This window comes from Sinocyclocheilus anshuiensis, unplaced genomic scaffold, assembly GCF_001515605.1.
Source record: "Sinocyclocheilus anshuiensis isolate Anshui unplaced genomic scaffold, SAMN03320099.WGS_v1.1 scaffold391, whole genome shotgun sequence".
Lineage (NCBI taxonomy): Eukaryota > Metazoa > Chordata > Actinopteri > Cypriniformes > Cyprinidae > Sinocyclocheilus > Sinocyclocheilus anshuiensis.
The window spans coordinates 1267735-1279412 of NW_015548229.1; the positions used below are offsets into that span (position 1 = coordinate 1267735).

The window sequence follows — 11678 nt, forward strand, 5'->3', positions numbered from 1 at the left end:
CTTTCTCTCTTTGAAAATCGCTCGCCCTCCCGCTGCTGTGAAATCAACTCTGCAGGCCTGTTAATAGTCAAAGATCGCACCTCTAAGCACATAAGGAATAGCTAGCTCATAAATTAAAATTGTGGTTATTTACTCACCCCTCATGTTGTTTCAAACCCATATGACTTTCTTTCTTCTGTAGAAAGAGAAAAATGAAGACTGCTGGTTGTTGTTGTTGTTGTTTTCCCATGCAATTAAAATGAATGGGGCCAAAAGCTTTCAAGCTTCCAAATAGATCCAGAAGCACTGTAAAATATCATTAAAGTGATCTAAATGGCTTGTGTGCTGTGTTCTGCAGCTATACAGTCTGAGTGTAGTTGTAGATGTTGTTCACTCATAAAATTCCCCTCTAGTGAGCTGTTAATTGCTGTATCCAGACCATTGATTTAGTTGAATTTGAGAACCAGTTCAGTCTGATTAATGATTGCATCTTTCAGATCTAGTTTTTTGAACCAGATTCTTTGAAAGATCCACCTTAAAAAAAAAATAAAAATTAATCCACAGGTTGGACATCAGCACTCTTTTGAACATGGTAGATGTGGTAGATTTAAAGCCCCTCCTGTGGTCAAAACTAATTTTTTATGTTGCTAACTGGTGTTTTTAATACGCTTAAAGACAATGTGCCATGTGCAAATCCATCAATCAGCACCATTACTGAGCATTTGCTCCTTAAAAAGTCTAAAAAACAAAAAAACAAACAGTTTAAAACATGTTTCCTAAGTCACAAGCATGTAACCAATCCTGTCAACTTGTGAGGTGGGGTTTTTCATAACATTAGTGAACATTTGCAACATATTATTAGCTGTTTGATAGTGCAGCCAAGCCAAAGGTTAATTATATCGGTAACACTTTACAATAGGGGACACATTCACTATTAAAACTATTAATTAAGAGTTTTCCCTGAACAAACTCCTAATTTGCTGCTTATTAATAGTTAGTCAGGTAGTTGTTAAATTTAGGTGTGGGGTAGGATTATGGGACCTAAAATGTGGTCATGCAGAATAAGGCATTGATATGTGCTTTATAAGTACTAATAAACAGCCAATATGCTAGTAATATCATATGCATGCTAATAAGCAGCTAGTTAATAGTGAGAACTGGTCCATAAAATAAAGTTCTACCATTATATCAATTACCGTTACATGTCTGACATTGTTGAGAGTGATACATAAAATGCATTACCACTCTGATATGTGGACTTGTAGACAACCCTGTATAATTAGCTCATCCTCTTCTTCATCATCAATCAGTTTCTGGTTCAAGCATTATTGGCTGAATTAATCCAATATTGGCACTTGCCATTGTGTAGCGTTTTCTACACTGCACAATGGCAATGGGGTGGATGCGGGGACTAATTTGCATATTCATGTGTCCGCATATACTAAATGAGGTCAGGGTGTAGAGTTATATTGAAGCCATTTTACAAAACCTCTATAAGATTAGAGAACTGTTTCCAGGACTGATGGCATACATTCTTGTTTATAATATTGTATCCATATTAACATTAATGTTTTTGTTTTATTGTAAAAAAAAAAAAAAAAGTATGCCTGCCTTGGTCATTATATGTATTTTCCCTCTGAAATAAAATAAAAAAATAAAGAATATAAAAAGTAAATAAATAACTTTCACTAGAAAAATGTTTAAATATGTAATTTGATTATTAAAGATGAGTTTTAAGCGATTAAATTGGTGACTGCAAGGGGACTTTGTTTTTGTTTTATTGTAGAAATTATGCATGCATTGGTCTTTGTGTGTATTTTCCTTCTGGAATAAAATGAAAAATAAATATATTTTTTTGTGAGAACAAAAAGGTGTATAAATATATAATTTTAATTATTAAAGATGAGTTTTAAGTGATTAAATTAGTGACTGCAGGAGGACTTTATTACCTTACTGTGTGTTCCTCAAAGCTCATCATATGATTTCAGAAAATGTGCAATATAGCTCACAGCTATATTGTGCCTTTATGCCCTTTTTGATGCTTTCTAATTGAATGAAAAATAGCAATCAGCACCATTACGCAGAAGCAGGTAATTCCGGTTTGGAGCAAAATGAGGGTGGGGAAATGATAGCAGAATTAATTTTTTTTTTTTTTTTTTGAGTGAAATACACCTTTAACAAACCCACTCACGCAAGAGAACAAAAACAGGGAAAGATTGGGAGTATATAATCTCCCAGATGATAAAAATCAGAGGCAGTAATGTAAATGGAGCCATCTGACTCTTCTGCTGCAGATTTTATCAGAGTAATTACCCTTACACCCAGCACCAATGACACACATTCAGTCTTCTATATGATAATCATATTCCACATTTATCCAGTATGTGAATGAAAAATCACACATCGCTTTAATATCTCACTTATTTTCCCAAGACAGCAATGAGATCAAATGGAGACTTTGCATAAGTCTGCTGCTCAGAGATATACATTCTTCGAGAGCCTCTGAAGAGATCTTAACTCTCTCAAACCGTGCTCAGATCTGTGTTCTTCAACATTTCTCATTCAGTTCATACATGCATTTGGCCGATACTTCAGCTTACTTTGCTTTCAAGGTATATTTTATGACCACATTACCTGAGATATGTAACACTGCACTCTTACTTTTTATGAACAATTGCCTCACTTGTGTCTTTTTTATTTTTATAAACCAGAGATAAACTTAAGATACTAGAGATAAACTTGATAATTGCAAAGCAGCATTTCTAAGAATCTAAATCAAATCTGAGCTATGAAAGTGCAATAAAATATTCCTCTCAACAACCTGGAGCTCAACACGTTCAAAACTGTGGAGATGACCGTGGACTTCAGGAGAAACCCCCCCTGCACTCCCCCCACTCACCATCATGGACAGCACTGTGACTGCAGTGGAGTCATTCAGGTTCCTGGGCACCACAATCTCTCAGGACCTCGTATGTGTAAACATACCTGGCAATAAAAGCTCATTCTCTGTGTAAACACAAAACAAACATCCCAAAAGGTAAATAAGCAAAATGACAAAACACAATCAGATTTCTGATGTTGCTTTGATGTGTTTGTGTTTAACATTGTTGTATGCAATCAAAGATACATTGAAGTGAGTACGTTTTTTTCAAAACTAATGGTGTGTTTGTTGCCATGGAGATGGCTTGCCGTTAAAGGCTTCATTCTGAGAAATGTTCGCTTCTGGTCCAGCTGTGGGTGTGAATTCATGTTAGAGTGCTCATTAGTGAGGATGACGAGGGAGCGGAACTCACTTGGCCTGTACGCTTATAAGACGTCTCAGCAATTATATGCACATTTATTGCATTTAACAGTAGCTGTGCCATTGGCCGATACCATGCTATTTTATTAGCTACTTCTAGTTGTGGTGCATGAATATTCTGTATTATAAAACTGATAGATCTGGCTGTTTTTTGCTAGATATTAGACAGCCTACGCTCAGCTCACATCACAATAGAGCATAACAGTGAGAGACAACTTGTTTTGGTTCAAAATTTCTTAAAGAAAAATACCAAACCATCTCTTAAGATGAATCACAACATTACAACCTTTAATTTGAAGTAAAAAAAGTAAGGTAATGATCCACGGTCACATACACACTGTAAAATGTCAAGAGTGACAACCACATTTAAATACTGCAGTGACCCTGCTGAAAAAAAAGCTGACATACAGCATTAAAGTTATTTAAAATATAATGTGATGAGATTTTGCTCTCAGCCAAAACTATTTGCTCTGGAATAAATAATAGATTAATGAGACCAATGACTCAAATGACCCAAAACGAATTATATCTCATTTTTAAACATAAAATTTCACATTGATGAGAGATTCATACGAAGAGAAGGGAGTAAAAGAAACACAGCAAAGAAGAGGCAGGAGATATAGATTGGTTTAAATTAATACTGAAAAGCAGTAAACAACAAGACTGAGTTGGGAAACAGAGAACAAATAATGCAGCAGAGAAAGACAGAATGTTTAAGAAAATCTCTTTTTATTGTATTTTAGTGCTAATTTTAATTTACTGGCATAAAATATGGTATGAACTTACAAAAAAGTTTTTTGTTTTTTTTTGTAATATCATAGGTAATTAATTAGAAACTTTGATATGTTAGTCTAAATGATGCAAAGCAATTTCAAAAGGCCCTAACTGAATATAATTTATCTCATAATTGAGTTAATTACTCAATGTATAATTGCACAGAATATTTTTGTATCCTTGTTGTGGGTCTGTTTTTAATTTATGAGCATTATAATGCCTTGTTAATTTCTGCGTTTTTGTATTTATAGTGTTTTGATTCAAATCAATTTAATCAGTATGTGTCCGACTCACTGAGAATTGCTATTAGATGATTTAGCCAATTTGTAAACAAAATTAGCCGGGTCCCACCCAGGGATCAAGGAGTGCATGCAAATGTACTTTTCTCTAAGAAATTACAGTTCAGATATGTGTTCTTTTGAGACAGACTTGATAGAAATGTGCATAATTGTGTTTGCTAATCAGAAATTAATTGGCCATTGCCATGCTATTTGTTTATCTGTTTTTTTTTTTTTATGTAATTTGATATTCATCAAAACTACATTCCAGTTCACTAATAAAAATGGATGGATCGATGAACTGATGGGTGTATTAAAGTTTTATTGGATAGATGAGTCTCCATTACCATTACCTTCTGTCCACAAAAATCTGCTTAATGTTCAGATATTCTTTCACATAAGCTATCTGATGTTTTTTTCCACATGCAATCCAATGTTTTCTTTTGTTTCCAGATAACCCCAGTCTTCAGAGCCACGTGCCCGTTACAGTGCAGGTTCTAGATGTGAACGACAATCCTCCAATGATCAACACAGAAGACGAGATCATCATCTGTGAAAGCACCAGAGCAGCACAGGCAAGTCCCATAACAGTTGAACTGTTTCTCTGTCTCGCTTTCTCTCTGACACCTTCATTCCCTGGCAGAGAAGGCGAGGGAGGCCGAGTCTCCTTAAAATGAATGTAACAACTGAAGTAATCAAACTAACTGTTGTTTTAATCAGTTTACTTACTAATGAGCATAATGTATATGCATGACATGCATAAATATGTATTTTTGTGATAAAAAATGCAAGCAGTTACTGTATTAACAAATGTTAAGTTGGGCATATGAAAGATTATAATATGGGTTTGATCAATATGGATTTACATATCAGCCCGCACAGAAAATTCCCTTACAAACCGCCAGAGTTCCCTACCATGAAGGGTGTGGAAAAAAGAGCGAGCTGAATATTTAGAGGGGCTGAAATAGAAAAATGGAAGGGGGTTATAGGAATGCTAATCATCTCTCAATGAGAATAAAAATCTGATCAACAAAGCGTGACAGCTCTGACTCACTAAAGCACACTCCTATTTTCCTACCCACACTTTTCCATTTAATTTTGAAATGCTGTTTTTCACCAGCGGCCGAAAGAAAGAGAGGGATGAGAGCGAGAGAAAATGAAGGACAGATGAGGTCAAGCCTATTTTAATATCCCCTGTGATCCAAACATAAAACAGTACATCCAATTCCAAAAATTATCTACACTACATTACGGGAGTGGCACATTAAAGTGCTTCTGTGCACTTTTCATGTGTTTTAAGTGGAGTGTGTACTTTCTGCACTACTAGAATCACCAAACTGACTTTTGAAAAAAAAAACAGATGGCCCCGCCCCTAAACTCACGTCATTGGTTGATCTGTTGTTGCCGAGTGGTCTGGTTGAAGATTCAGCTGGTTCAAAGAAACAGAGAAATGTTTTGACAGCGCCAGTTTAGACTGTTTGGCAAAATCCGTCTACCGATGTTTACTTACAGTTGATTGCATTTGAGATGGGATAAGAGAAAGTATTTTAACTTAACTGTTTTAACTCTTCTTTGTCAGTTTGATTTGATAAGTTGGCTCAGGTGTTAAAGCTGAAGCGTGTGTATGTACATGTATCTTCAGTTTCACATGTACCTTCAGAAATTATTCTAATATGCTGATTTGCTGCACAGTTATTATCAGTTATTACCGGTGCTCAATTATTAATAGTGGTTCTTATTATTATCAGTGTTTAAAACAGTTTTTGGTACTTAATAATTTTGTGAAAACTGATATATAATTTTCTATTGTAATCTATTGACATTATAAATGTTTTTACTGTCACTTTTGATAAATTTAAAGCAGTCTTGCTAAATAAAAGTTTTAATTTCTTCTTCATTTTTTAATCTTACTTTCTCACAAACTTAAAAAAAATATATAATAATAATAATAAAATAATATATCAAAAGTTACATTAAAATAATTTATAATGTTATAAAATATTTTTATTTCAAATAAACAGATTTGTAAAACTTTCTATCCATTAAAGAATCATGAAAAATCATGAATATCATGAAAAAAAATTACTGATTTCAACATCATATAATAATATGATAATAATAAGAAATGTTTCTTAAGCAGCAAATCAAAATATCAGAATAATTTCTGAAGGATCATGTGACACTGAAGATTTAAATTCAGCTTTAAGGATTATATGTTATGTTATATGTTATGTTATATGTTATGTTATGTTATGCTATGCTATGCTATGCTATGCTATGCTATACTATGCTATGCTATGCTATGCTATGCTAGGCTATGCTATGCTATGCTATGCTATGTTATGTTTACTAACCTTAGCCAATAGTGTGAGGTTTAGTGCAGGACTATCGGTTTTCAGACTAATGGCAAAAAATGAATAAAATCAATAATAAATTATACAATGATACAGATATTGATAAAACAACAACAAAATTATTCAAAAAACATTATACAAGCATTAACTTTAACAAATGGCATTGTGAATTTGTCAGCCTTTTATCATTTCTGGTTTCACACAAGCGAAAGGCAATCCAATTAAGGTCCTTCAGTCTGAACCTCTTCAGTTGGAAGGTATTGCTCTTTGCAGGGAGTAGAGCACAGGGATGTGCAACTCATAATGGACCGCACTCAAGGAATCAAATGCCCTTTGGGTTTCCAAGACAACTCAGACCAACAAACCATCTGGTTTTGACGCACAAAGCGCACAGCATCCTACAGCTGCTGAGATGCCAGCAGAGATTTCTGAAGTTCATTCTGAGATGAGGGCGAGAGGGGGGGAAACAGAAAGAATCAAGCAAAACTATGTTCTGAGCTTTTGAACCCTGCTGAATTCAACTTGTATTTAGGATATGGGTCTTCTACATGGGAAACTGGTGAAATTCATATATATATATACTGTACAATCCAGGCATCTTAACTACAGTAAAAAGACTTAAATCAGTCAAGCTTCACCAGAGAGACCCAAAAAGCTAAAGCAAATCTGAGAAAGTTCACTATGAAAAGAAAGTGTTTCTTACGTCTTTTCTTATTTTGTTTTGTTGATGGCAGGTCATTCAGACAATCACGGCTGTGGATAAAGATGATTTTGCCAATGGAAAGGGATTTTCCTTCTCTTTCCCTGGAGGAATTCCTGACAACCCCAACTTTACTATTAAAGACAATGAAGGTATGGATGTAGGATAAAAAAATAAAACATTTATTAATTCATTTATTGATTTGTTTGTTTATTGCATTTGCATTATTTACATTCAAGGAAAACCTGGAAATGTCAGGACATTCATGATTTACATGGCTTTTTTTTTATATTTGTAGTGAACATACATTTTTCTAGATATAATAACAGGTCTAAAATATTTCATCGGCAAGTTGCTCTTTGTGAGTGTAGTCTCTATTAAATAATATTTAAATATCCTTGTCTGGTAATCACAAACAACTGGAAAAGTCATTGAAATCCATTAGTACAAATGTGTGGGAATCCTAATTGGCTTGTGTTAATGTGTACGGTCTAATATTCTCTTCCATTACGACAAAAGGCACAAAGTAGCATTCAGAAGATGTTCACTATATATGTTATTTTAATGCAAGCTATAATAATTAATTCACATATATAGGATATTCAAGCTTTCTTTAAATATGTATATATTTTCAAGGGGGAAAAATTACTGCAGAAGTATTCGCGTATGATCAATAAACTTCCCGGGTTAATGTTGACCAACATTTAAGTTATAATTAAATGTCGACCGCAAGCTTAAAAGAGACGACTGATGACAGTTTAGATGCAGACAGAAGTAAAATCCCTTATGCATGAGTAATAGCTGCTGTGAAGGTAAATCAATTAACTGTAATGGCATTTCTTTCAATAATCAATATCACTATAACACTAAAGTTAGTTATTGCTCTTGCTCTGTTTTTTCCTGTTCTGTGTTTGTTTTGGGCATCTGTATGGCGTGAGAAATATTGGTTTGTTTTCATTCATTTTCATTGATAAAATCAACATGTAATCAACCTTTTCATTTTCAAACTGTTTCTGGTCGATCAGTTACCATATTTAAAACCTGCATTAACAAACCTACAGTGGTTTTTTGCCAGTTTTAGCTGGTCTTCCAGTCTGGTCAAGCTTAATAAAAGTGCCCAAAACCCCTCTAAACTAGCCAACAGACCAGCTAAGACCAGAAAGCCAGTTTATGCTAATTGTGTTTTACAGTATCGGTTGTTCATTTAGACCCTCCACGGAGTGGCACCTTTACTCTTCCCTGGGGCAGCATCACTTCTTGTGTGTCTGTGTAGCCTTGGGTGAACTTTAAAGTAACTAGTGAAGTTTTTGTACTCTTCCAGCCACCGCATTTCCAAAATGTAGCTCAAGCACAGTCGGCATGGTTTATTTCCCTCATCTTGTCCCTCACTGTCGAAGAGCCCCAGTATTCCTTTTGAGGGATTATGGGTCTAACCTCGCACAGAGGTTCAGTCCCTGTTGCTGTCGAATGAATTACCAGCTCCCTAAACTCCTGAACCGACGGCCTTAATGCAATACTCACACAGATGTCTGTGGGCTGGAGGTTACCATGGAGACCGCTCTTATCCGAAGTGTGCTGCTCCCGGGGCCAAATCTGGACCCCGAAATCAATAAGGGATTTGAAAAAAGGATGGGGAATAAAGGGATAGAAATCAGTTTCTGATGGATACTTTATTAAGTTTTAATTTCATATTTATTTTAATTAGGTTTGTCAATTTAATTAATAAGAGCAGGCAAAATTCATAAATTCAAAATCAGCTTGTTTGCAGACAGATTACAAGAACACATCCAGATAGACTTGATTACAAAATGGACTGAAATGAAACATTATATCAAATAACACACGAATATATTGACTTTTAAAGCTGTTTATGTCCATTCAAAGAGTGTAGTTGCCTGCCGAAATAATATCTTAATTTGGGGACTTTTCTTAGCATACATTGATATACACAGTCAATTAATTTAATCATCATAGCATTTAATTAATTGGATGCATTTTTAAATTTTAATCTACCTGATCTTTTAAGAAATGATGGATCGTTTAAGGGGTAGAAAGTGATAATGTAATGTGATTTTAGGAAATAAAGAAGTTACAATGTTACATTTGTGATAAGAAAATTCTTGAATCATCTCTAATTAGAGTGCAAATACTTTTAAAACAAATTGCTGGTAAAGTTGTATATGTTTTATCCCATGTCTCAAGATCAGTAGGGGAAAAGCAGAAGAGAGGTAGATTAATGTTATATTGGTAGATAGAATGACTTAGCTAGTATCGTGAGTTCCACTCCTTTTCTATCGAGCCGACTGCAGTATGGAGTTTACTTCATTTATCCAAGTGGTACTCAGTGCAAGTCTCACACTCTCTGTCTACTTCTCACACGGTTTCTCGCTCTTTAATCTCTCTCCACTGGGACACGCCACTGTTTACCTCCGAATTATCAGCTCTTTCCACTGGTGGTCGATGTCGGCGTGCGATGCTCTTATTGTGAGATTGCAAGTAAGTGAAGCCCCTTTAAGGCATTCAATGAAGTTACCAAAGCACTGCAAAATAAATACAATTTCCCTCCATCTCCATTTCTGGATTTAAAGGTGCAAATTGATTTGGTACACAATGAGAGGGGGGCTAAATGGACTAAATTATTGTCTGTTCACGTTTTACTTTATGAACGCAGTCTCTGTGTGAATAACAATGCAAGACGGAGGGCCCCAGAGCACTAAGCGAGACCCTTGCACGGATGTTCAGTTTGATTATGTTCTGTAGTCAATTGCGCTTTGTAGTGGAGCCGAGGGTAATTAGAAAGGTAATATTCACGAGTGAGCTTATGAATGGCATGGTCAAAAACATGCTGAAGGCATGCGAACATAATCATTGGAATGCTAATCAGATCCACCTTTGCACACATATACATTAAAACACTATCTTAAAGGAACAGTGCACCCAAAAATTGTATTGATTGACCTATTTATTGATTGATTGATAAAATATATATATTTTTTTAAATAAGCACATCTAAATAGATAAATCAATATGTATTTATTTATTGAGGGTGAATAAATAATACTTAAAAGCGACTGATTTATTTTTATTTATTTATTTTTTATTTCTGGAGGAACTATTCCTTTAAGTTGGAATCTCTACCAAAAAAATCCCATATATATATATATATACATGTTTTTTTTACACCTCATTATTTCTCACTCCTCTCCACTTTTGATCTATTGTTAGTCGTTTCTGTTTCTCTCACTCTCTGTCTATCCCTCCTGTTTCCCATCTGTCTCTTAAAGACTCTCATCCTATTTCCATTGACTTTCTACGCCTGTATCAATAGGCCTTTAAGGAGAGGTGCTTCTCTTGTCTAACGCTGCCTTGTTTTAATATGCACTCAGCATCTGAGAAGGCTTTTCTCATATAGGGTGTCAGTCGGTCGGTGGGTGTCTGGAAAGGAAACCAGATAGACTGTAAACCAAGAAGTAACAGGAGAAAAGAGTCATTATCCAGTAATTATGATCATTATTATGATGATAAACATGCTAAGGTCACTTCCTAAGAGGAGGATGATGATGATGATAATGCAATACAGTCTGAGGATAACATAATGAGTAATAAGTGACCAGATGACCTTGATAAAACACGTGGACAGGATATATTTTCAGTATAATGCAAGTAAAGAGGTCTGGGGTGGTTCATAAGACTCATATAATAGCTTTGTGTGAGAAACAGACAGAAATATAAGTAATTTTTCTCTTATAACCTCAACATCCGGCCTAGTTGCTCTTCGTGCTTTCATAAAAGCGTAAAAGTGTGCTTTATGAATAGATCTTTATTTTGAGTTGAATCATTGCAGTGAATCAGTAGATCCGGTTCACAGACTTGAATGATTCAGATTATCAGATTATTTATGAGTAAAAACTTAAATTATTCAGTGTAATGGCTTTATTGTAGTTACTTTCTGTTAGTTTGCTTGATGTTTTTTTTTTTTTTTGTTGCAAAATATGTAAGAAGAATAGCTTAACTTTCATTGGACTACTGTGGATCGAGTAGCTTCTATTTTGTTAAACTGCAGTTTTAAAGTATCTTAAAGGGGTCATATGATGCGATTTCAATTTCTCCTTTCTCTTTGGAGTGTAACAAGCATAAAGAAGATCTGTAAAGTTGCAGTTGCCGCCGCCGCCATGACGTGAAGGTGCTGTGTGTTTCCTTGTGAAAGCAAAACTATTTTGGTTTGGCCTTCCAAAAGAGGATGATATCCGCTTCGTCATGCCTGGAGCTGATCCGTGCTGGTCGCTGAGGAA

At 35.0% G+C, this 11678-nt stretch overlaps 1 protein-coding gene across 9 annotated transcripts in view; it reads left to right on the forward strand.

The window, feature by feature from the left end:
• LOC107654555 (cadherin-18-like) overlaps nt 1-11678 on the forward strand; it is a 172803-nt gene that overhangs the window by 144425 nt on the left and 16700 nt on the right. For all 9 annotated transcript variants that reach the window (XM_016441685.1, XM_016441689.1, XM_016441680.1 and 6 more), the window contains 2 exons: nt 4786-4907; nt 7421-7538. In XM_016441685.1, coding sequence (XP_016297171.1) covers nt 4786-4907; nt 7421-7538 — 240 coding nt within the window. The remainder of the gene's footprint in view (nt 1-4785; nt 4908-7420; nt 7539-11678) is intronic.